At 41.3% G+C, this 24735-nt stretch overlaps 2 protein-coding genes and 1 pseudogene across 2 annotated transcripts in view; all 3 read left to right on the plus strand.

Moving 5' to 3' along the window:
* The window catches only part of LOC148373370 (crystallin J1A-like), a 19158-nt gene extending 10044 nt beyond the window's left edge, over positions 1–9114 (plus strand). Inside the window, exons 9-10 of the mRNA XM_088352249.1 lie at positions 5472–5611; positions 8781–9114. Of these exons, the coding sequence (XP_088208375.1) occupies positions 5472–5611; positions 8781–8882 (242 nt within the window). The 3' untranslated portion in view covers positions 8883–9114. The remainder of the gene's footprint in view (positions 1–5471; positions 5612–8780) is intronic.
* On the plus strand, positions 60–2065 carry LOC148373371 (N-acetylglucosamine-1-phosphotransferase subunits alpha/beta pseudogene; annotated as a pseudogene).
* Positions 9115–11943: 2829 nt separating the features above from the next.
* On the plus strand, positions 11944–24430 carry eif2b5 (eukaryotic translation initiation factor 2B, subunit 5 epsilon). Its single transcript, XM_088352365.1, has 16 exons — positions 11944–12166; positions 12388–12512; positions 12602–12787; positions 13449–13626; positions 15495–15575; positions 15681–15758; positions 16422–16734; positions 16812–16957; positions 18239–18380; positions 18450–18551; positions 19181–19282; positions 20886–20976; positions 21046–21169; positions 21259–21384; positions 22542–22652; positions 24029–24430. Exons 1-16 carry the CDS (start codon positions 12023–12025, stop codon positions 24089–24091), a joined length of 2112 nt encoding a protein of 703 aa, XP_088208491.1. The 5' UTR covers positions 11944–12022; the 3' UTR covers positions 24092–24430.
* Positions 24431–24735: the final 305 nt, after the last annotated feature.

A 24735-nucleotide genomic window follows, 5' to 3' on the forward strand; every position in this document is an offset into this window, starting at 1 on the left:
AATCTAACATATAGTTAACTAAAATCTAAACGGCTGCTAATTTGACTTTTGCACTGTACCGTGTGACCTTGATGAGTAACCAGACTTTGTACATCCTCCCAATTGGAGAAATTCGACCTTACTTCAGCTTTGACAGGCTGGCTCACAGAGCCACAGAAGCCCACGTGAGTGACAACCTAGCAGTACGTCACACATCTGTGGCCAACAAGTGGAAGACCATCCACCTTTTGCTCCATGTCGGCCACAACGCCACCCTGCTCCATTACAATGTCACCTTCCAAAGACAGGATGGCACATCGTTTACTAAGATCTTCAATGTGGCCGTGGACACACGGCAACTTCCGAAATCCAACAGGACTCAGGTCAGCAGGGAGAGTTCCAGCAAGAGAACTCCCATGACGACAGAAGCGCCCTTCTTATTCTCAGATATACCCGAGTACAAGCTAGGCCCCAAAATTCAGAGAAGAAAGCCTGGCGAACTGGAGTCCGTTGTAGAGGTTCCCCATTTCAATGTGTCACTTTTGCCGGCTTCGGTACGCAGAGAGCTTCAGAAGCTGGATGAGAAACTCCTAAGTGGAGACATCACACTGAAGGGTTTCAACCTCACCAAGGCTCAAATGCTAACTTCGTTCCTTGAAGGACGTGACAGAATCAAAGTTGATAATGTTGTGGAAAGACCCAAAACTTCCAAGCTCCTGAACCACATCACCGAAGGGAAATACTCAGAGTGGCAAGTAGAGCGTCCTCACTTTGTCCCAGTGGAGAGGAAGCTCCAGCATTTTGTCCCTGCTGACAGAGGCTTTATGCCGTGGGAGAAAAGGAAGTACTTCAAAGACCTGCTGGAGGAGGAAGAGCGCCTGCAAACAGCGTTGATGTACGCCACAGACAGCCGGGCAAGCAGACGCAAACTACAGGACACGTTTGCTGACTCGCTGCGCCATGTTAACAAGCTGCTCAACCGCCAGTTTGGCTTTGCGTCTCGCAAAGTCCCCGCACACATGCCGCATATGATCGACAGGCTCGTCATGCAAGAGCTGCAAGACACATTCCCAGAACACTTTGACATGACGTCTGGCCATCGTGTGCGCCACTCGGACGACATGCAGTTCGCGTTCTCTTACTTCTACTTCTTGATGAGCACTCAGCAGCAGCTCAATGTATCCGAGGTGTTCGACGACGTAGACACTGACCACTCCGGAGTTCTCTCCGATCGCGAGATAAGGACTCTCGCAACCAGGATTCACGAACTGCCGCTTAGCCTTCAGGACCTTACAAGTTTGGAGCAGATGTTGATCAACTGCTCCAAAACAATCCCAAGAAACCTGAGCCAGGTCCACCTGGTGAACCCCACGCAGGAGGCCTACTATGACCACAGCATGCCGCCAGTCACTAAAGGCCTCATCGTGAATTGCCTGCCCATCGCGGAACGCATTCGCAAAGCCTTTGTGGACCAGAACAAGTACAAGTTTGAGATTAAAGGCGAAGAGGACATCGCCTTTAAAATGGTCCGCACCAATGTGTCGCATGTAGTGGGCCAGCTGGACGACATCAGGAAGAATCCCAGGAAGTTCATCTGTCTCAATGACAACATCGATCATGCCCACAAGGACGCCGCCACCGTCAAGGCCGTGCTGAGAGACTTTTACGACTCCATGTTCCCGCTGCCGTCTCAGTTTGAGCTGCCCAGAGAGTACCGCAACCGCTTCCTGCACATGGACGAGCTCCATGAATGGCGAGCCTACCGAGACAAGTTGAAGTTCTGGACACACTGCGTACTGGTGACCCTGGTGGCCTTCACCGTGGTATCGTTCTTCGCTGAACAGCTGATCCGCTTAAAACGCAGGCTGTTCCCTCGACGCAAACTGGCCAAGGACGACAACCCTGAGAGAGTTTGAGCCTGGAAGTTCTCCAACGCCTCAGCGTAATCAGCAGTGTCAGCACCTCCTACATGGATCAATGTACCGTATTTTTCGGACTAGAAGTTGCTTCGGAGTATAAGTCGCACCAGTCAAGAATGCATCATAAAGAAGGAAGAAAACATACGCAAGTCGCACCAACCCATAAAATAAATAATTAAGAAGGAAAGCAGCTGTGACAGGACTGCTCCAATCCCATCAAAGGATGCGTCGACAGCCAGAATAAACGGCGCATCAAAATCTGGGTGGGCCAGAGTGACACCTGTCACGAGGTCGTGCTTCAGTGTTTCAAAGGCGTTCTGGCATGCATCGGACCAATCTGCAGGCGTCAGCTTCACTTGACCTTTCTTGCGGGCTTTCTTGCGCTTATGCTTGTCACCAGATTCAGATGTGAGCCTGAACAGAGGTTTTGCCTTCGCAGAACATGCTTCAATGAAGCTTTGGAAATACATCACCATGCCTAGAAAAGATCTGATTTTACTAGGGCATGGCGTCTTGCCATCCGACTCCATTAGATCAGCGACTTGTACGTCATTTATCGCTCTCACTTTCTCGGGGTCAGTCCGAATTCCATCCTCACTGATGACATGCCCAAGAAATTTCACAGTCCGTCTGAGGAAAAAACACTTTTTGGGTGCGAGCTTGAGGTTGTGTTCCTTAAGGCGAGTAAACACCATCTGCAGGCGTTGGAGTGCAACTTCCTCTGTGGGGGCAAACACCATCAGATCGTCGAGGTAACATAATAGGCTCATGAAATTCTGATCACCAAATATTGACATCATCATCCTCATAAATGTTGCTGGGCTGTTGCAAAGTCCCTGAGGGTGGAGTAACAACTCGTCCGACAAGGACTTGTCTGGGCGCAGCCTTAGATTGGGTTGGCTCAACGACCACTGTGCTGCCCGCTGATGCCCCGGCCAACTCAGGTAACTTGCCCCAAATAACGTACTCGGTCCGTGGATTCAGCGTCACGCAACTCTTGATCTTTACTGTCCCTACCTTGTCTGGAATGCAATCACCTCTCCATCTCTCTGTGTTGGAAAGCATTGACAGGAATTGACTGTGGTTATCGGACAGACCGTTGTCAGGAGTGGAAACTAATCTCCAATAGCCATCAGTACTTTTCAATTGAGTCAAAATATATTTGATGGCGTTGCTGCCAAGGATCATCTGTTCTGTCTGGCCTGGCGCCACCATTACTGGTATTATCATTTGGCACCCGTAAACTGTGACGTGAATGTCGTACATATCTCTGGGAGAAACTTGGTGTCCACCGCAGCCTACAATGACATAATCCTCGGCCGTGTAACTCATCATATCAGGGAATTGCTGCAGGAGGGACTTAGCCGTGTCCTCACTTACTGTACAAGCCATCGACCCACTGTCCAACAGCGCTCTGAAAGTGGGGCCTTCTTGCACAAGTACAGGTGTGTAAAACAGTTCGTCAGTCTCCGCTATTCTCTGAAACCCCTGAAAGATCAGCTTCTTCGATGGAGGTATCTTGTTGCTATACATCTCATAAATTGATTTATTATCTTGCATGTCAGGCTTCACATTAGTGGTGGGAGGTATACTCAGTTGATCTGCACTGTTCTCCCCTAAGCGCAGATCAGTTAGTTTCCCTGAGGCAGCGGGACAACTTTCGTCACTGGACAATCACGTCGAGAATGCCCTGGGGCATGGCAGTGAAAGCAAAGGTTTTTGTCTCGGCAATGAGAGAGAGCACTGTGTTCGACTTCTTTGCAAATGATACATGGCTTGGCAGTGAAACCATTTATTCTGGCTCCAGGTCGCCTGGTTGGAGCTCCCCCTCTCTCTTGAAACTGGTTCGAGGTAACACGTATCAGAACTTTCTCCAACATACTAATAACGTCCGTTAGAGAGACATACTGTGGGCTCGAAGTCTGAGGTGGCTCGTGCACGAGGGTTGGACCATGGTTCACCTCAGCTTTGTGTACTGCAATTTCCGCTCTATTCGCAGGTTGTTGTAGGGAATTTGCTTTGTAGCTCTTCTCAGCGTGGTATTCATTCAGGACCTCTAGTACCTCACATGCTGACCACTTTTCGATGGTTTTTGATCTGTAAGTGAGTGCCAGTTCCTTGCATGGGCAGTTCCTAATAAACATGCGAGTAACCTCTATTTCAGGGTTGTCAAATGTTTTGCCCTGCTCTCTCAAGCACTCAGAGGCAAGGTCAGCTGCTCTGTTTAGTCTCAGCCAGTAGTCATAGGGGTCTTCCTGGTTTTTGGGCAAAGTTGAATAAAAGTCAGCTAAAGGGGCAGCAGAGTACTTGGTACAGCTAAAGTATTTCCTGAGAAGACTATAAATCATGTCAGGGCGGGTATAGACGTCTATATTACTGTTTCTAATGCTAAACCTAACTACATCTTTAGCTTTTCCTCTCAAATGTATAAGGATTTCCTCTGCTTGCTCTGCAAGTCTCACATCACTCCTTTTTATAAATGTCCTCCTTAGATCTTCCCACTCATGTATTGTTATTGAGTCTGAGCCATCCCCAATAAATGACGGCGGTTCCTTAACCTTTCTCTGCGTAACCACCTGACTCAATCTGTTTGCTACATCTTGTGTGGCAGCAGCGTTAGGAGCTACTATATTACGTGACTGTATATTTGTGAATATGCTATCAGCCAATTTATGTCCTATCTCCTGAATAATATTTGTCATCTGATCAGCTACACCCTCAGAAACGTCACTTGTGCTCTGAGTAAACATGTTTCAAAGATGTAAATAAGTCAAAATCGCCTGCGTAACACGTCACTGTATAGCAGTTTTAAATACTGTGAGCTGATGGCTTCATGAAATGATGTGGCAGGTAGGACAGTCCTCGGTTCGGAGAGCTTGATAGAAGTCACGGGTCACGGCACCAATGTAACCGCGTTGTACGTGTCCCACCAAAGATCCACATTCACGCTGGACTGGATGATGAGGTTTTTATTATTACAGTTCTGCAAATGGATGAGTCACAACATTAGCTTTTTCTGCTGGGTTTGATCTCTTTGATCTCTTTGTAGTACTATTGTTACTTACAGTGTTATTACTTACAGTGTTATTGTTTACAATATAATGGTACTGTGTACCTGACTTGTTAACCTGACTGCCCATCTTGCACATCTGGTTAGCGTCTCTTCTTGCACTATCGGCACTATGGTAAATAACACAATACAGCTACCTGACTTGTTAACCTGACTGCCCATCTTGCACATCTGGTTAGCGTCTCTTCTTGCACTATCGGCACTATGGTAAATAACACAATACAGCTTTATTTATATCTGTACACTGAAGGACACTGAGGGAAACTGTGGGAGTCAGATCCATCGACATTTCGTTCTGTATACACGTGTACTAGAATGACAATAAAGTAGATCTGAATCTGAATCTGAATCTGAATCTGAAATGACTAAACACAAGAAGCTCTCAATGACCTCAAACAATAGGGCTATGGATTGATCCACACCAGTTCTAGAGAAATTCATAGTTTTTCAAGAGGGCTTGAATTTGGCCCTGATCAATGCTGATGGACCTTTTCCTCCTCCAGGTTTGCCCGGTGCGTTCCAAGCGGCACTGCATGGAGTCCTTACAGCCAAGAACTATGAGCAGGCTGTCCGGGACACCATGCGCCGCGGGGGATGCACCTGTAGCAGAGGCTCTTTCATTGGGGCTTGCCTTGGTGCGCAGGTAGGACAATTTAGTTATTTGGTATCAATTTACCAACCATTTGTCTATAATGTCATAAGAATAAATGTAATGATCTATAAATGTAAACTAGAAATTTTCCGTCAACTCCTAAAGTATGGGAGCGGCAAGGTCGAATCTTTTTTTTTTGTGGTCTTGCGGCATATACATTTGGGCTATATTTCAAAACATATATGACAACATGTTGTGACTGATAGCCACAAATAAGATAGTGATAGTACCATATTTCTTTGCTATAAGGCGTACTCCCCAGAAATAGTCTTTTGGCATATATTTTCATAAGGCGCACCAACTAATGCAAGAGCCACCGGGTTTAGTGCTCTGTATACCCTCACGGCATGTACAGGTAATAGTGCAATTATTAATTAGTTTATATATACAGGACTGTCTCAGAAAATTAGAATATTGTGATAAAGTTATTTATTTTCTGTAATGCAATTAAAAAAACAAAAATGTCATTCATTCTGGATTCATTACACATCAACTGAACTATTTCAAGCCTTTTATTATTTGAATATTGCTGATTTTGGCTTACAGCTGAAAACAACTCAAAAATCCTATCTCAAAATATTAGAATACTTCCTCAGACCAAGTAAAAAAATAATTTTATAACAGCAAAACTAAATCAAACATTTAAAAATGTCCATTGATGCACTCAGTACTTGGTTGGGAATCCTTTTGCACGGATTACTGCATCAATCCGGCGTGGCATGGAGGCAATCAGCCTGTGGCATTGCTGAGGTGTTATTGGTGCCCAGGATGCTTCGATAGCGGCCTATGCTGCTGGAAATGTGAATTTCCCTTCGGGGATGAACAAAGTATCTATCTATCTATCTGTCTATCTATCTATCTATCTATCTTCAGCTCATTTGCATTTGTAGGTCTGGTGTCTTTCATCTTCTTCTTAACTATGCCCACAAATTCTCGATGGGGTTCAGGTCAGGGGAATTAGCAGGCCAATCAAGGACAGTGATGCCATGGTCAGTGCACCAGTTACTGGTGGTTTTGGCACTGTGGGCAGGTGCGAGATCATGCTGGAAAATGAAATCCTCATCTCCATAGAGCTTTTCAGCAGATGGAAGCATGTAGTGCTCTAAAATCTCTTGGTACACAGTTGCATTTACTCTGGACTTGATGAAACACAGTGGACCAACACCAGCAGCTGACATGGCTCTCCAAACCATTGCTGACTGTGGGAACTTCACACTGGATTTCAAGCAACTTGGATTTTGCTCCTCTCCAGCCTTTCTCCAGACTCTGGCGCCTTGACTTCCAAATGAAATGCAAAACTTGCTTTCGTCTGAAAAGAGGACTTTGGACCACTCTGCAACTAGCCAGTGCTTCTTCTCCATAGCCCAAGTCAGACGCTTCTTCCGTTGTCTTGAGTTCAGAAGTGGCTTGACCATGGGAATACGGCTATTGTAGCCCATTTCCCGGACACGTCTGTGAACTGTGGCTTTTGATACCTGGACTCCAGCTTCAGACCACTGTCTTTGAAGCTCCCCCAAATTCTGGAAGCGGCTCTTGTTCACAATTTTGTTAAGACTGCGGTCATCTCTCTTGGTTGTGCAGCGTTTCCGGCCACATTTTTGCCCTTCCAACAGACTTTTTGTGGATATGCTTTGAAACTGCACTCTGTGAACAGCCTGCTCTTTGAGAAATTTCTTTTTGTGTCTTACCCTCCTGATGGAGGGTATCAATGATGGTCCTCTGGACAGCAGTCAGATCAGCAGTCTTCCCCATACTTGTGATTTAGTTAACTGAACCAAGCTGAGTGTTTTTAAGGCTCAGGAAACCCTCGCAAGGTGTTTCGAGTTAATTAGATGATTCAGGTGATTAGTTGAATAGCCTACTTGTATACTTTTTCATGATATTCTAATATTTTGAGATAGGATTTTTGAGTTTTCTTAAGCTGTAAGCCAAATTCAGCAATATTAAAATAAAAGGCTTGAAATAGTTCAGTTGATGTGTAATGAATCCAGAATGTATGACATTTTTGTTTTTTTAATTGCATTACAGAAAATAAAGAACTTTATCACAATATTCTAATTTTCTGAGACAGTCCTGTATATCGCTGGTTGAATCGGTAAACATTGTTTACAGCAGGAAACGTAGCTAGATCGCGGCACTGAGGGTACTGACATTTACCACTAGACCACCAGATGAAATACAAAAAGGTCAAGTCATTTTTATTTGTATAGCCCTTAATCACAAAGAGTCTCAAGGGGCTACACAGGTTATTGCACAGACTATTATTACAGACCATCCCCTGATTTGAAACCAACATGAGAGCAAGGGAAAAACTCCAAAACCTCAACATGAGGAAAATGAAGGAACCTTGAGAAGGGACCGCACATGTGGTAATCCCCTTTTCAGGATGACCAGGCTCGATGGATGTTACAATAACAAATAATACACAGATATTGTCAACAAAAAAATATAGGTTAATAATATGCTTTAGAGGAGAAGTGTGTTTTAAGCTTGGATTTAAACATTTCCACTGAGGTTTCAGATCGAATCTCAGGGGGAAGAGCATTTCACAGCCCCGGTGCCCGGATGGAGAAGGCTCTCAAACCTGTGGAACTATTCTTGGCTTTGTAATTATCACACTATTTTTACTCACAGTGCCAGAAACACTAATTTGCATAGTGCATTATTATAGGTTAAACTGTTTCTCCACTTCCTCACCACTTGTGCGTCAATAACCTCTCGCTTTAATATGTATGCAAAGGTAAAAGAGCTTGTATAGTATTTTTAGGAAAGGCTTTCTGTTTCTGTTTTTCGCAACAATATTTAGGCACAGGTGAAGTGGAGGGACTGTTAAACTTGTACTATGTACTATGCAAATCAGTGTTTCTGGCCCATGAGTAAAGATAGTGTGATAATGAGACAAGCTCTTATACCTTTGAGCGTGTCATCTGACCCACTAGTGATCTACTGGTAAAGCGTTGCCGCCCTCACCGCCACGACTTGGGCTATTCCGAACACACACCTATAAATACCGTTTACATTTCCAATCTTATCCACTGTATTCTACGGTATATAAGGCGCACCGGGCTAGGCGCACTTCGAAATTCTGGCCAATTAGGGGCTAATGGTCGGAAAAATATGGAATTTACAATCTATTTCTGTCATTTTTGTTTTTTTTCAGTTTGGGCCTGAGGGAATTCCAGCTTCCTGGACATCAAAAACTCATCGTTACAACTCAGTGTTGCAGCACAGCGTGAAAATAACAAAACTTGTACACTCGTAATTTTTTGTTTCCAGGCCAGCTTGATGAAGAAAATTTCTGGAAAACAGTTGATCTTTCGGAGAAAATTCAATGAAGGTTCTTGTCTAAATTGTCGACAAGAGTTGGATGGTTTTTTTTTTTCTGGGAGTCGGGCTCGTTTCCACAGTTTTTCTTCACACTCGATTGTCTGCCAAAAATAGAGATTTTGAATATTGATTTCGTGGCTTGAGAAAATTAAAATGTTTAAACCACGTATTGTGTGTTTCTCTTTTTTATATATTGATGGTAACAATGTACATAGTGCAGGGGTCACCAATGTGGTCCTGTGGGTACTATGTCACCTCTTGAACATCTGAGTACCCCGTTCTGAAAATAGCTCACCAGTCATTGTGATTTTCTTGGAATTTTGACACCTAACTTAATTTATCCTATTTCAATTCCTCTTCTGATAACTACAACCCTTTAGTAACATATTAGTAACATGGTCACAACATTGTAAGAGCACGATATCTTTTAAAAGTTTGGCGACCCTTGTTTCAATATTTCTTGAAACAACATTTTGCATTGTCTGGTTCAAATATGGTCTAAAATGAAATGACGCGGTAGTTCACATCATGAGCTCGGGTCACATCAGTTCATCACATAAAGGGTAGAAATTGTGTTATTGGTTTTCTCCAGATTTAAACTTGTAGATTTATATGTGAGTGGTTAGTGGTTGGATTATTTTACCACTCAAGTCGTAGCGGCAGCATTACCTGTGGAGTGTCTTGGGCAAGTACAGCCTTGTGGCACCCATCCCTCTCCATTCCAACATGTTTCCACCCGGTCTCAAACCAGGGACCTTAATACATACTAAATACACTACTTAAACTCAAGTGTATTGATCTAGAGGGGGAAATAGACTGTTGACTGAACTAACTTTAAAAATCAATTTGTTTCTTCATATGATGAGCTGGTACCAGGCCACACAGAAAGTAAAACAAGCTTTACAGTTCTTTAGCGTGTGTGTGTGTGTGTGTGTGTGTGTGTGTGTGTGTGTGTGTGTGTGTGTGTGTTCTCCTTCTAGCCGTGTCGTTCCATTACAATTCTTGTACAGTAGGTGGCGGTAGTTTAGGCTTAATCTACACACTGTATAAGTACAGTAGATATACAACTTTTTAGGAGCAATTTGCCCTACTGTGGCTACCGTAGTACTTAGTGGTGGGAATCCCGTCTATATTTTAGAGAACCGGCTTTTTTGGCTCGGCTTTCTTAGAAGGCGGCTCGCAAACGATTGTTTTGGTCGCTTTGATCCACAGATAAGCAATTTCTACGCAACATTGTGCAGATAATGACTTTGAAAGGGGCGGAAATAATGCTAAAAAGAAGAAGAAAAGACAGCTATGAAAAAAGCAATAACTGAAGTCAAGTCAAGTCGTTTTTATTTGTTTAGCCCTTAATCACAAATAGTCTCAGAGGGCTTCACAAGTTATTACATATAAAAAGTTTAGGTTATTCATATGCTATAGAGTAGAAGTGAGTTTTAAGCTTAGACTTAAACATGTCCACTGAGGCAGCAGATCGGATCTCAGGGGGAAGAGCATTCCACAACACCGGTGCCCGGATGGAGAACGCTCTCGAACCAGCGGAACACTTCTTGGCTCTTGGGATCACCAGAAGACCGGCGCTCTCAGAACGAAGGCTTCGGGCCGGGACATAGGGGGAAATCAGATCTGAAAGATATGAGGGAGCAAGTCCATGTATGATTTTGTATAGTAATAGGAGAACCTTAAAATGGCATCTTAGGCTAACAGGGAGCCAAACAATAAAAGCAAAAGAAGATTTAAAAGGCTAGGAAAAGAGTAAAAGAGAGAAAAACAATAAAAAAGGGAAAAAAGCAAGAAAACAAATAAAAAGCTAAGAAGAAAAAGAAAAGAAATATGAAAAAGGGAAATGAGAAACTACAGAAGAAAAAAAAGCTACAAAAAAGTTATAAAGGAAGGAGATAAAAAGCAAGGAAAAAAAAGAAGTGAAAAGCTAAAAAATAACAAGGGAAGGGAGAAACCGCATGAAAAAGAAGTAAAAAGTTTGGGAAGACAAAGAAGAAAAAAATAAAATGAAATGCAAAAAAAAGCAAGAAGAACAGATAAATAAGACTCTCTTAAATACGGTCTCTTTAATCTGTATATTGCCATTAATAACAATATGCACAAAAATGAATCCATGATTTAAAAAAATAATTTATTATCCTACTAAATTATTACAGTATTATTTTTTTAACTATACAGTAAACTCGTTTACACTAAGAACCTTTTAATACTAAGCAACATATAAGTACAAAAGAGATACTTAGTCAAGTCGAGTCATGTTTATTTGTGACGCCCTTAATCACAAGGAGTCTCTAAGGGCTGCACAGACCACAGATTATTGCAAACCACAGACTATTTATGCCATCCCCTAATCTAAAACCTACATGAGGGCAAGGAAAAACTCAAAAACCTCAACATGAGGAAAATGAAGAAACCACCGCACATGAGGTAATCCCCCTTCCAGGAAGACCAGGCTGCAACAGATGTTGCAATAACACTCAATACACAGATATTGTCAACAGAAATATAGGTCATTCATAATGTATAGAATAGAAGTGTGTTTTAAGCCTAGATTTAAACAGTTCCACTGGGGTTGCAGATCGAATCTCAGTGGGCAGAGCATTCCACAGCACCGGGGGCCGAATGGAGACACTCTCGAAACGGCGGATCTCTACTTGGCTCTTGGGATCATTAGTAGACCAGCATTTTCAGAGCAAAGGGGGAAATTTAATCTGAAAGATATGAGGGAGCAAGTCCATGCATGATTTTGTATAATCCCAACAGAACCTTAAAACCACATCTTAAGCTAACAGGGAGCCAATGCAGGTTAGCTAAAATTGGGATAATGTGATCAAACTTTCTTGTAAAATTCAGAACAGTTTTAAACTTTTATATACTCAACAAATTTAAAGTCAACAACACGGAATCTATGCAAAATAGCATATCGACCAAGACAAAAAAAAACGCCTCGAATGGAGCCGACTTCCGTGGATCACTTCTAAGAGCCAGCTTACAGAGCCGTTTTGCTCGCGAACGACACAGCACTCCCGGATGCCGTAGTTGTTTCCTTTTCCATCCGCGAATAGCTCAAACATGGCCAGTAAAGGAGGCAAACAAAGAATTTCTGGTCGAAAGGGTGGATGTGAGCAAGATGAAGAAGAACCCCAGCTGCAGGCCATTTTGGTCGCTGACAGCTTCAACCGAAAGTTTTTTCCTATCACCAAAGATCAGCCGCGGGTAAGCAACCATGCTGAGCTAACATGCTTGAATGATACCAGCAGCTAATAATGATTCCAAAGCTAACATGACGTGTGCATTCTAATTCAGTTGTGAAAAATATTTACTCTCTTTAATACCCAGTTTTGAAATTCTCCATCAACTTTCCTTCTTGTTCGATAACACTAACCATCCTTATGTTAGCGGGCTGTCTGATCCAAACTTTCAAACTTTGATGACAGGCGTTGCTGCCTTTGGGTAATGTTGCTATGATCGACTACACAGTGGAGTTCCTCACTTCTACTGGGGTCCAGGAAACATTTGTGTTTTGTTGTTCGATGGCACCCAAGATAAAGGAGCACTTGCAGTAAGAGGCATTTAATGAACACCAGCATTTTGATCTGAGAAATGTGGACTGTGATAATTGCGATTGTGATTTTTTTTTATCTCTTTTAGGAAGTCTAAATGGTGTCGATCGACTTCCCCTAACACGGTTCACATCATCACTTCAGACCTGTACAGATCTTTGGGAGATGTGCTCAGGGATGTTGATGCAAAGTCTCTTGTTCGCTCAGACTTTTTGCTAGTCTATGGAGATGTGGTGTCTAATATAGACATCAGCCAGGCACTGTTAGAGCACAGGTAAGACCATAACATAAATGTAAGTAAAGATCTACTTTTAAACTGAAGCTAGATTGTCAGCATGTGTTGCTAAATTGCTTTTATGACAAGTGTTTAAGATAGAATACATTAGACCAGCCATGTGAATCATACAGCCTGCGTGCCGGAACCCAGCCCATTGTATGATTAAATCTGGCACGCCATAAATTTCTTATTATGTCAAAAAATAATAAGTCTCTGGGTCATTTGTATCAAAATTTCAGATTTTAAAATAAATGCGAACCAAATACTCCTTTGGTCTGCTAAAGGGCAGTAATGGATATACTCTCAGCTTTAGTAGGCCTAGCCTAGTGGTTTGATTTTGTGTAGTCTCTTCTTAATGCCCATGCACTGCTAAAACTTTTATTATGTATTTCCTTTTTATTCATTTCAGACCAGTACAACAATTAAGGTAACATTTTTACATTTGTCAAACCTCCCACTTGAGTTTGTTTAGTGTCGTGAATTGGTTCAGGTGTAAAACTGAATTCACTCTACTGTTTATCAACCAGTAAACACCTTCAATGAAAAACATGAGAACTATGTGTTTCCTATTGTTGTTGAATAAATATGAATATCCAAATGATTTAACTAAATGATATTATGTTAGTGTTTCTAATTATTGAATGAATTTGTTTTTCAGGCAGCGGCGAAAGATTGACAAGAATATATCAGTGATGACGATGCTATTAAAGGAATCTTCACCAGGCCACAAGTCTCGCTGTGCGGAAGATGATGTGATTGTCGCCATGGACAGCAAGAGTCAGCGAGTTTTACACTACCAAAAGACACAAAGCTTAAAAAAACTTCATTTCCCAATGGTAAGTAATATTTTCACTTCCAAGTTACACACTATACCCGAAGTGAGGGATGTGAAAATTAATCAGTTGTAGTGTGTTTTGCTAAAGACAGACCGGGCTCTTTTTGTGCAGTGAGCGTGCAATGCCTTTATTCGGCATTTGTAAAAATTGGGGAGAAAAATGCAATGAAAACAAATGACCACCAAATAATAAGACGCACTTTGTAAAATAAGTCATTTCTTTTACAAACATAACGTAAAACAGTGTCCGCAAGTGTGCATTAAAACTGCTTTAACTATCCTAAAATTTAGTTTTGAACACACATAACAAAACAAAGCTTTATTCAGCATTATAGTACAAAAGGGTTCTATATTTTTACAAGCATAAGCCGCACCATACTAAAAGTCATATTCTTGATTACGTGGGCCATTTCTCTTTTACACACGAGGCACAACTAATAATAAGGTGCGTGCTTTACATACAATTTGCGTGCGCCCACATTTTATCATTTGATGCTCTGATGGTGTTCTTGACTACATCTGTCCTACAACAACAACAACACATCATACGTGTGTTTGCATTTAAAAAAAGAGGGGGCAAAACTGACTTTGGTGGTGCTTTCTTTTAAGTATTTTACTCGTTTACCTTGGAATGTCATGTCTAACCTCATTGTAAACAATGTTCACCACGTCAATGACAATAAAGACTATTCTAAATGTAACTTTATTTATTAAAGTATCGATGACAATGTAGAGTACTAACAGATGTGCCAGGTTCGCTTTCATCATATTCTGTGCGGGTCCTGGGAAACGATGCTCGCTTTTAAGAAATCTCAAACATCAGTGGCCGCAGACGTGCTTGCAAAATATCATTGGCAATCAGCGCCATTGGTAGAGAGCTCTGTACCCCGCACACCAGACCCCATTTTCAGAAAGGCTTCAAGTTGTGTTTACAGCGTGCTTGGGATCACGTAAGGATTCAAGATAGCAACATTGGTTATGTAGCGTATTTTTGTGATCTTACATTCCTACTAAAGGTTTTCTGCTGATTAAAGAGAAAAGAGACCTCTGCAGTTCATCCAGAGTGATCATAGGCCTCTTGGCTGCATCTCTGATCAGTTTTCTCCTTGTATGTGCTGAAAGTTTAGGGGAACGGCCCGATCTTGATAGATTTGCAGTGGTCTGATACTCCTTCCATCGCAATGTTATTGTTAGTGCTCCTTGGGATGTTTAAAGCTTGGGAAATATTTTTGTATCCAAATCCAGCTTTAGACTTCTCCACAACAGTATCTCCGACTTGCCTGGTGTGTTCCTCGTTCTTCATGATATTCTCTGCACTTTAAACAGACCTCTGAACTATCGTAGTGCAGGTGCATTCATACAGAGACTTGATTACACACAGGTGGATTCTATTTATAATTGTTAGTCATTTAGATTCAACATTGAATCATTCAGAGATCCTCACTGGACTTCTGGACAGTTTGCTTGCACTGAAAGTAAAGGGGCTGAATAATTTTGCACACCCACTTTTTCGTTTTAAATATCCAATATAGTGTGTTCCACTTCATGATTGTGTTCCACTGATTGTTGATGCTTTGCAAGAAATTAGTTTTATATCTTTGTTTGAAGTCTGAAATGTGGCAAAAGGTCACAAAGCTCAAGAAGGCCAAACAGTTTCGCAAGCCACCTTATGGTCGTGAAAATTCCATAGTTAACAGCTCTACGTGTTGCAGGGCACTTAAAAACAAGTGTAGGTTAGTGACTTTCTCAACTAAAACAGCATCACGACCATCTTAAATTTAAGATTATCACGTGTATTCTCTTCATAATTTATGTATTATTAAATATTCTATAATGTATATATTGACCAAATTACTTCTGTCTCACCAGAATATATTCCACAGTGCAAGTGATGAGTTTGAAATCAGACATGATCTCCTCGATTGCCACATTAGTATCTGCTCACCGCAGGTATGGATGCTTCCAAAGATCTATTCTATTGGCGAGTTTTTTTTTATTTTGTGTGTTTTTTTTTCTTTAATAAAGACAAACGGCATTTTTTCCCTCATATTTTAGGTCGCAGAGCTCTTCACCGACAATTTTGACTATCAAACCAGGAATGACTTTGTCAGGGGCATTTTGGTCAATGAAGAGGTAACAACAACCGATTTATCTAAAGAAGCAGTCTAGGGTATTTAGAGGCTTCTAGTTACAAGATTGTACACTCATTTCACATCTGCGTTTCAAATCTCAGATCTGGTGTTGGTGCACCGATATATCCGCCCCCATTTTTTAAATTTCTGTTATTGGTGATTGGCCATTTCCTTCAAAAATATACCGATCTTTTCCCATGACTTTATCCTCCATCCTATTGGTCTGAGAAGGTCAGCCTACTGCCTTCTTCTGTTAAAATAACTGATAAATAAAAAACATGGTTATTTTTAAAAAAATACACCATAAGCTGTTTACTGCTTTCAATATAACAGCTTGACTGCAGATATCGTTCAATGATAAAAAAACAATTGGAAAGTTCTATCAGTGGTCAGCAACTTTTATTGTACAGCTTACTGATTTAATGTCTGTCATTATTATACACTTATTAATGAATAAGAATTCTTAAAGTTTACATAGACAAGGAAAAGATCACAATGACATTTCTGCAATCCCAGCCTAAATGCATTTTATACAAAAAGTTAATTTTGTCTCAGAGACAGATGTACTCTGAAAAGAGCCACAACTGGACCGAGAGCCAAACTCCAGACCCCTGCCCTAGTCTCTGATGCGAGAGATCCAAGCATTTGTCTTTTTGTCCTTCAGATCCTCGGGAATCAAATACACATGCACGTCACCAGAGATGGTTACGGAGCCCGAGTGTCCAACCTGCTCATGTACGATTCGGTGTCGTCCGATTTGGTGAGACGTTGGGTCTACCCTCTCACCCCTGAGGCAAATTTCACGGACCAGGAACGACAGACTTTCACATACTCACGCCACAACGTCTACCGTGGGTCTGGGGTCACCCTCGGCCATGGCAGCCAGATGGAGGAAAACGTTCTTATTGCATGTGAAACAAGCGTCGGGGCCAACTGTTACATATCCAACAGTGTCATTGGTAACAACTGCACCATAGGTGAGTTTTCAAGGTAAGATGATATTGGCAACAGGGAGGTGACACATAATTAAGTTTGAAAGCTTTTTGTGTCTCAGGGGACAATGTCATTCTGGACCACGCCTACATCTGGAACAACGTTGAGATTGGTGACAATGTGGCAATCAGTCATTCTGTGGTGTGTGACAACGTTGAAGTCAAGGAAGGTGTCAAGCTTAATAAACAGTGCGTCTTGGCGTACAATGTAAGACCTATAGACCATCCTGAGTTGTGAATATCTAGCACTGTCAAACGGTTTGAAACCGAAATGGTGATTACTGTATTTTCCAGATTAAAGGGTGCACCTTGAATCCCCACATTGGCCAGAAATGTGAAAGTATTCCTCGTATACCAGAAAATACAGCCGATAAGATTGGAAATGCGCACAGTAATGCGCGTTACAAAAGTATCGTGTTTGTGCAATGATTATTCAACCGAAAAACATTGCTTCTCCATAATCGCGAAGCTTTGTTTTTAACGGGCATCAAATCCGGGTCGCGGCAGTGAGAGCGGCAACACTTAATCACTGGACCACCAGTGATACAGATGATATTCACTTTTATTTCATCATCACATATTTTTATTCACGCTGTCAGAAACAAATGTTAGAGAATGGAGCAAACAGAAAGTCGTCTTGCAATATATAAATGAATGGAAAAACATAAAAAGGGAAACAACTCTTTGGTGTATCTGATGATGAATCGAACTTTGCGTTTATATATTTCAGGATCACTTTTTCTTTTTTCTATTCTCTAACATTTGTTTCTGGTACTGTGAGTAAGAATAAAGTGATACGGAGATCAAATATAATGCCTTTTCTTGTATTCTCTATATCACTGGTGGTATAGTGGCCAGCATTCAGCAAGCTCTCACTGCCGTGACCTCTGTTTGATCAACCGTTGCATAAATGCGGTAGTACACCGTAAAATACAAGAAAAATAATGCCAGGACAAACGGGCAAAAATATTTACAGCTGTTGGAATTATATACATATATTTATCCTACAGTTGACATTAATATGTTATAAGTGTTCTCAGCCCTTTTTGTATAGTTTTCAGCCGTAAGCTGTTCTTCAAGGCCATGAGTTGTTTTTTGTTCAGTCTGTTTCACATTCCAGTGGGTGCACCCTGACCTGTGCATGCCATAACTCAAGTTGTTTTTCACCAAGAACCTTAATAATTAGAAGGGAGGGTTTGGAGATTTCTTCAGAGTGAGGAGGAGATTTGTAACAGCCCGGTCTCCGCCGCTCTCATTATAATGATAAAAATAAAATAACCAATTCTCAATGACCGATTCTCTATGTCTTCTTTTATTTCAGAGCGTTTTATTAAAAATGTTGGGGACTTAAACCTAACAACAGCGTAATTCTTGGAGACTGGCCTATGTTGTTAGTGCATCGTAACAATAGTATTAAGAAAACGTTTTGAAATTACATTGTTGTCAACCTAGTAACATTATAATGTTGATGGTAATGTATTTCTTTTAGGTAGTAATTGGACCTAACATATGTGTGCCCGAGGGCACAGTGGTGTCCATGCATTATCCAGCAGATGAAGAAGAAGACGACGATGAATTCCTCAGCGACGATGACACGGTGGGGCAGCGCAAGGACAAAATCAAGCAGAAAGGTTTGTCCTTTTTAAAAAGATAAAACTCCCACTCTCATAGAAGTAAGGTATAATTTGACTCATTTTCAGCATTTAACCCCGCCGAGGTCGGGACAGAAGGTAAAGGCTACGTCTGGAAAACCAGCAGTGCGGACGAGACAGACGATGAAGAGATGTCGCATTGTCTCTGGGGTAGGCTCACAAGGAAGTTCTTTTCTTGGTTTACTTTATAACTCACGTTTTTTAAATCTAAAAAAGAAGTCAAAGTTTGAGTGCGCGTACACTGTTGTTGTATCGCAAAACATTAGTAGTCGGGATTCAAACCCAGGTCGCGGTGGTAAGAGCTCTGACCTCTATTCACTGGACCACCAGTGATCTAGATGACGTACATAAGGTTTTATCTCATTACCACACTATCCTAATTCACTGTACCCGAGACGATTATTAATTCCATTGTGCATTTTCACATGTTAAAATGTTACAATGCTTAGAATCAAATAGAATAGAATCTATTGTCCTAGTAACATGTAAAACGCTTAACAAAATTAACATTTTTTCCTGGTACCGTGACGGAAAATAGTGTGTAAATAAGATCAAATCTACTGCCTTTCCGTATGTTATACGTTCCACTGGTGGTCCAGTGGTTAGAATTCATTGCGCTCACTGCTGTGACCAATGTCCAATCCTGTTTCAACTAAGAAAAAGTGAAAAATACATTTTTTATTACCATTTCGAAAAAAAAATGAGAGGTGCGCTCTATACAAGAATAAATACGGTAGGCATCTTTCAGGTGCATGAAATGACGTCACTGTCTCAAATAGGTTTGACGTTAAACGCTGATCTTGAGAGTGAGAGCGATGACAGTGAGCCTGATGGTCCCGACGATCTGGTGATTCCATCACCCGAGATGGATGATGCCAAAGGTAAGCCAAGTTGTTATTCAAAACCTCAATAACGTCATTTAGGAGCACACTAAAGGACAGCAAGATGAAAACCAGTAGCTCCACTTTTCCTGGGTTCATTATGGTAATAAAATCGTCCTTGAAATTTTAGCAGTATTTGCGGATTCACATACTGCAGTAAAACAAGTGACTTGGACCAATCGCTCAAAGAGCCTTAGCTTGGAGAGGTGTGTTTGGCTCTGACAAAAAAAAAAGCGAAGGCCAAGAAATGAGTCGGGACGTGCTGTAGACAAGTGTTCGGCAACCACTCGGCCGCGTACCAGCACTTTGGTAGGGGCCGCATAGAAAGAAACAAAAGTCACTCACTTTTTGCTTATACCGTCTAACAAGCACTTCTTTGGTTGAGGAACTCAAAGTTTGGGTGCGTGTTATACAAGAGGTTTTACAGTAGTATATTACCGTACTCTAAGCAATCAGTCGGAAAATATTGCTGACACCATTTTGCAAGACATTGGATGCAAGAGGAATCGAACCCGGATTGCAGTGATGAGAGTGCCAAATCCTTACCAGTAGACCAGTGATTGAAGTAAGAACAAAGCCAAAGAATAAATCTAAGTTCATGTGCACGTTACACCAAAGTTTTACGGTGTATATCACTGTATTTAAGCAATAATGTATCAGTTGTCAAATATCTCAGCCTACGTTTGTAGGCTGAAATATCTCAGCCTACGTTTGCCCAGCAATGGATGCAGCAGGAATTAAACACAGATAGTAATTGTGAGAGCACCAAATCCTAGCTACAATGGGATGTAAATGTCAAATCAAAAGGTAGTTGGTTTTATCTCATTACACTTATTCACATTGCCAGTTGTACATTAATGTTTTGACTGAACTCTTTCCCATAATGCTCCATTATGTTCTGGCCAAAAGTCAAGTCATGTTTATTTGTATAGCCCCTAATCACAAAGAGTCTCAAAGGGCTGTCCATTGGTGAGAGAGTACACTGATGTAAAATTATATATCCAGCAAGTAAATACTTCATGAAAATGTGTGGATAAATATGATTTATAACAATTAAATGAATCATGTAATCATCAAAGTAATGATGTGACTCATAAAAAAACTAATATGGGTGGAAAACCAAGCAATACAACTTTGCATAACGATTGTTCAACCATTAGAGCCTTCATTGTAAAAAGGCGAGACAACGTGGTACTGTGAGTAAAAATATTTTGATTATGAGATCAAATCGAATGCCTTTTCTCGTGTCATCTATATCCCTAGTGGTCTAATAACATAGTGAATTCAGGCTTATAATTCTTGTTTTCAATATTATTGTTATTACTAATGTTAGTGAATATTGCCAGACATTAAATGTGGCTGTGGTACAGAAAAGGTTGCCGACCACTGCAGTAGATCACTTGAGAGGTAGATAACATAGGAAAAGGCAATCAATTATAGCTCATCAGACAAATCCTACCCACAGTTCCTGAGACAAAATGGTAACCTCAGTAGTCTGTGTTCTTCCTTAGGTTGCACTACAAAATACAGTGACATTTGGTCGTCAAACATTACAGAGTGTTCCTATTACACCTCAACTGGATGTATGTAAACCCCCCTCCAGTGTTTCAGAAGGAGGTTCTGGGCACACTGCAAAGAGGCTTGGAGGAGAACATCAACTGCGACCATCTCGTGCTTGAGATCAACTCGCTCAAGTAAGCGGTCAATTCCAGTCAAAGTATTCACCCGCCAACAAGTGTGACTCAGCCTTCCATGTGTTTCAGGTATGCTTACAACATCACTCTAAAGGAAGTCATGCAGATTCTTACCGGAGTGCTGCTGGATCTGCCGTTCCAGGATCATGACCCCCAACTCACAGCCTCTCAATATGTCGCTGGCCTGCTGCCGGTTAGACGCACAGAATTAAGGCTCCTCCCTTTTTGTGATAAATTGTTACTGCAAACCTCATGAAATAATGTGTTTTTCTCTTCTGTCAGCTTTTTGAGAAATGGGCACCTGTGTTTAAAAATTACGCGAAGAGATCGCAAGACCAACTAGACTGCTTGTCTGCCTTTGAGGAGCACTTTCTGGACCATGCCAGTCACTGGCCTGCCATGTGCAAGGCAAGGATCACTTGCATGACCAAGTTACACAAAGTTGGCATTAATCAGTATAGCGTTTTTATCTTGTCTTTAGAAGTAAAACATTTTAAGATGAGTACCAATTGCAGTTACCTCAGATTACCCAGAAGAGGACGCCAAAGGTCAACAAAAATATTAGTCAAGTCAAGTCATGTTTATTTGTATAGCCCTTGATCACAAGGAGTCTCAAAGGGCTGCTGACTATTCTAGGCCACAGACCATCATTACACCATCCCCTGATCTAAAACCCTCATGCGGGGAAGGAAAAATTCAAAAACCAGAAAACGGTTCAATGAGTTTGGCAACGATTGCCAACCAACCTTGCCTCCAAACCAAGTTTTATTAACGATCAGTCTCCTAAAAGTTGTTGAAGGAGCTTCACATCTACAGTATTTATTCATTCGCAGTTCATTAATTTGACGATGAATTACTAATTCGAACTTAAAAAAAACTCACAACTAAATGTTTTCAAACTAAAGTCAATAAACAAAACATTTTGACAAGATAAAAATATAATGAGAGTTTTTCTGGAGTATTTGAAAAAGTGGGGCATATATTGTGGAGAGTGAAAATAGCTTGTGAAAGTAATCAGCAGATTGAAGTGTCAGACCAAATTTGTTTTTTTGGTTGTTTCAAGTAATTTGAACTACCAGGAAAGAAACCTAGTGGATTTGGTCGTCCGCTGGCGCTCTCATTTGGAGAGAGAAGGAAATGTAGTTGCCTCGGGTTGCTTCGGTCAAGGGAGCGAGGCACGTGGGACAGGATTTTTTCTTTGAGACTTCTTTCATGCACGTCGCATGAGCGTCTTGAGTCGTTTTGAGGTTGTGGGGCGCATGGGTACTTTGTGGTCCTGGGTCCCTGGAAAAAGAGCTAGCTGCTTGCTGCCTGCTTTTAAAAGCGACCCTGTGACATCAGCGAACCTCAAGGCGGGGCATTTGATGGATCTTTTATTATAAGTTCTTATTAAGAAACCAAAATGGGTCCGATTTCATCAAACACACCATTAATGAAATACTCTGAATCCACAGTGTCTGTATCTTGAACAGGCGTGTGGGTGGTGTGAAATTTGGGCGGGGTGTATTTTCGTAACAAGGGCGTCATCGGCTTACATCTGAGATGCCAAATTTCCATTGTTGCAGATTCTCATGACCATGTACCAACTGGAGATCCTGGAGGAAGAGACGATTTTACGCTGGTTTTCACACAACGTCACGTCTGACGAAAGCAGACAGCTCCGGAAGAATCAAGGGGTAGGTGACCACGTCATATTTACTGCGCTTGGCTTCAAACAGGTGGAACATTGTGCATGTTCTTGCTCAATTTCAACAAGGAGGGGAGCTATAGTACTGTATTTGCTGCACTATAAGGCACACCCTCAAAAAATACTATTTTGTGATTTATTTTTCATATGCAAGGTGCACTAGACTATAAGGCACATTGGATAAAAACTACAATAAGAGCTGCTGTAGTTTTTGTGTATAACAGTTTCACATTCTATACTATCTGTCTATCTACCCTGGTCATATCCCTTGAAGGGGTGACCGACAGCAAGACAAACACACACCAAAACAAAATAAATGACAAATAACGTAGCAAAAAACACAACATTTTTTACCATGGCCAACCCAAACGCCCAAACAACCCAAGTTGGTCATGCTTTCGCCCCTCCAGATGAAACGGGACACTAGAAAGTGGCCATGTCACCCAGGTCCTGGTGACACAACACACTCTTCTGTTCAACAGCAGGGCCCAAAAGCTTTCACTGGTTTACCCCTGCTGCATCATACAGGTGCCCTGCCCATCCCTTAGAACGCGTCCAAACATCCCACTATCCTTTCATAACACCTCTCAACTCATTCCTATCACCAACAAGAGCTCTAGCTTCCACTATATTTAGACCTCTTTCCTGCAGTGCTCATAACACCATCCATCCACGTCAATCGCGGCCTTCCTCTTGGCCTCCTTCTATTTACAGTCTATACACTTATGGTATATACTGTATTAGTGCTATGATTAATCAGTTATTGACAAAAATCGCAAAACATTGTATGCAGCAGGAATACAACCCAAGTTGTGGCGTGAGTTAGCTGAAAACTGATCACTAGTAATTCAGATGAAACATTAAAAGGCATCCGATTTCGTCTCCTTATCATGCTATATTTACTCATGGTTCCAGAAGCGAATGGTATAGAATAGAGAAGACAGAACGTCATGTTGAAAGATGTAAATGTACGTGCAAAAGCATGAACAGGTAAAAAACTATTTCGTGTATCTGGTGATGGATCGAATTTTGCGTTCGGATCTTTCAGACGACTTTCCGTTTTTGCCATTCTCTAACATTCGTTTCTGGCACAGTAAGTGGAAATAGTGTGAACAATAAGATAAATCAAAAGCCTTTATGGCTGCCATCCATATCACTGGTGGTCTAGTGGTTTAGTGTCAGCACTTTCAACTGCGGATCACTTTTTGACGTAATGCTCCTCATTTTTTTTTCTCGTACTGCTCTCAGTGTTGTCTTGCGGGCCGGATTACATCTGTAGGCTGACCTGAACCTGCCCACAAGTCATATTTTTAACACCCCTGATTTGAAACATGCAACTTTGCTTTTTCTTGACTGTTCCTACAGCTTCAAAAGTTCATCCAGTGGCTGAAGGAGGCTGAGGAGTCGTCAGAGGAAGACGAAGAATAATGAATCATTTTTAACGGTTGAGGCAAACTTGAAGACATGACCTGTATAGCAGCTTTACAACCGACATCCTCATACGTGTGTACGCTAGTATATGAATTATTGTGAAGGGAGGTGGATCTTGGGATCACTTGACCACAAGTGGAGTCATTTACTTGTTCCGCTAATAGAAATCAAGTTTTTGAAAAGTGTATGGATCATGAAATGCAACCCACTTAACGATGTTTGATACCATTTTAATGCTATTAAGTGATTCCTGAACTGATAGTTAAACATAATTTAATCATGAATTTCATTTTCTGTATAGAATATGACAAGAAAAGTAAAAACCCGGCAAAGAAATTTGCCTTTGTGTAGTCCCTTTTTCATTGAGGAATCATTCAAACCAGTGTGCCATGAGACCTTGTCTTGTGTGCCACTGGGAATCACCCAATTTTATCTTTGCAAAAAAAAAAAAAAAAAAAAAAGCATGCCATTGTAGAGTATCTAAGCTTTCTTCCTGTCATCAGCTGACTAACAGTGACATCCATCCTTATCAGTAGGTGGCAGCAGACTATTTTTATTTTTTATATTCTAATTATCTTCTCATGAGGTAGTAAGGGAGATTTATTGAATAAATTAATGGATGAAATTTTTAAAAAACCTTA

Source organism: Urocampus carinirostris, chromosome 1, assembly GCF_059441175.1.
Source record: "Urocampus carinirostris isolate Australia breed hairy pipefish chromosome 1, RoL_Ucar_1.0, whole genome shotgun sequence".
Lineage (NCBI taxonomy): Eukaryota > Metazoa > Chordata > Actinopteri > Syngnathiformes > Syngnathidae > Urocampus > Urocampus carinirostris.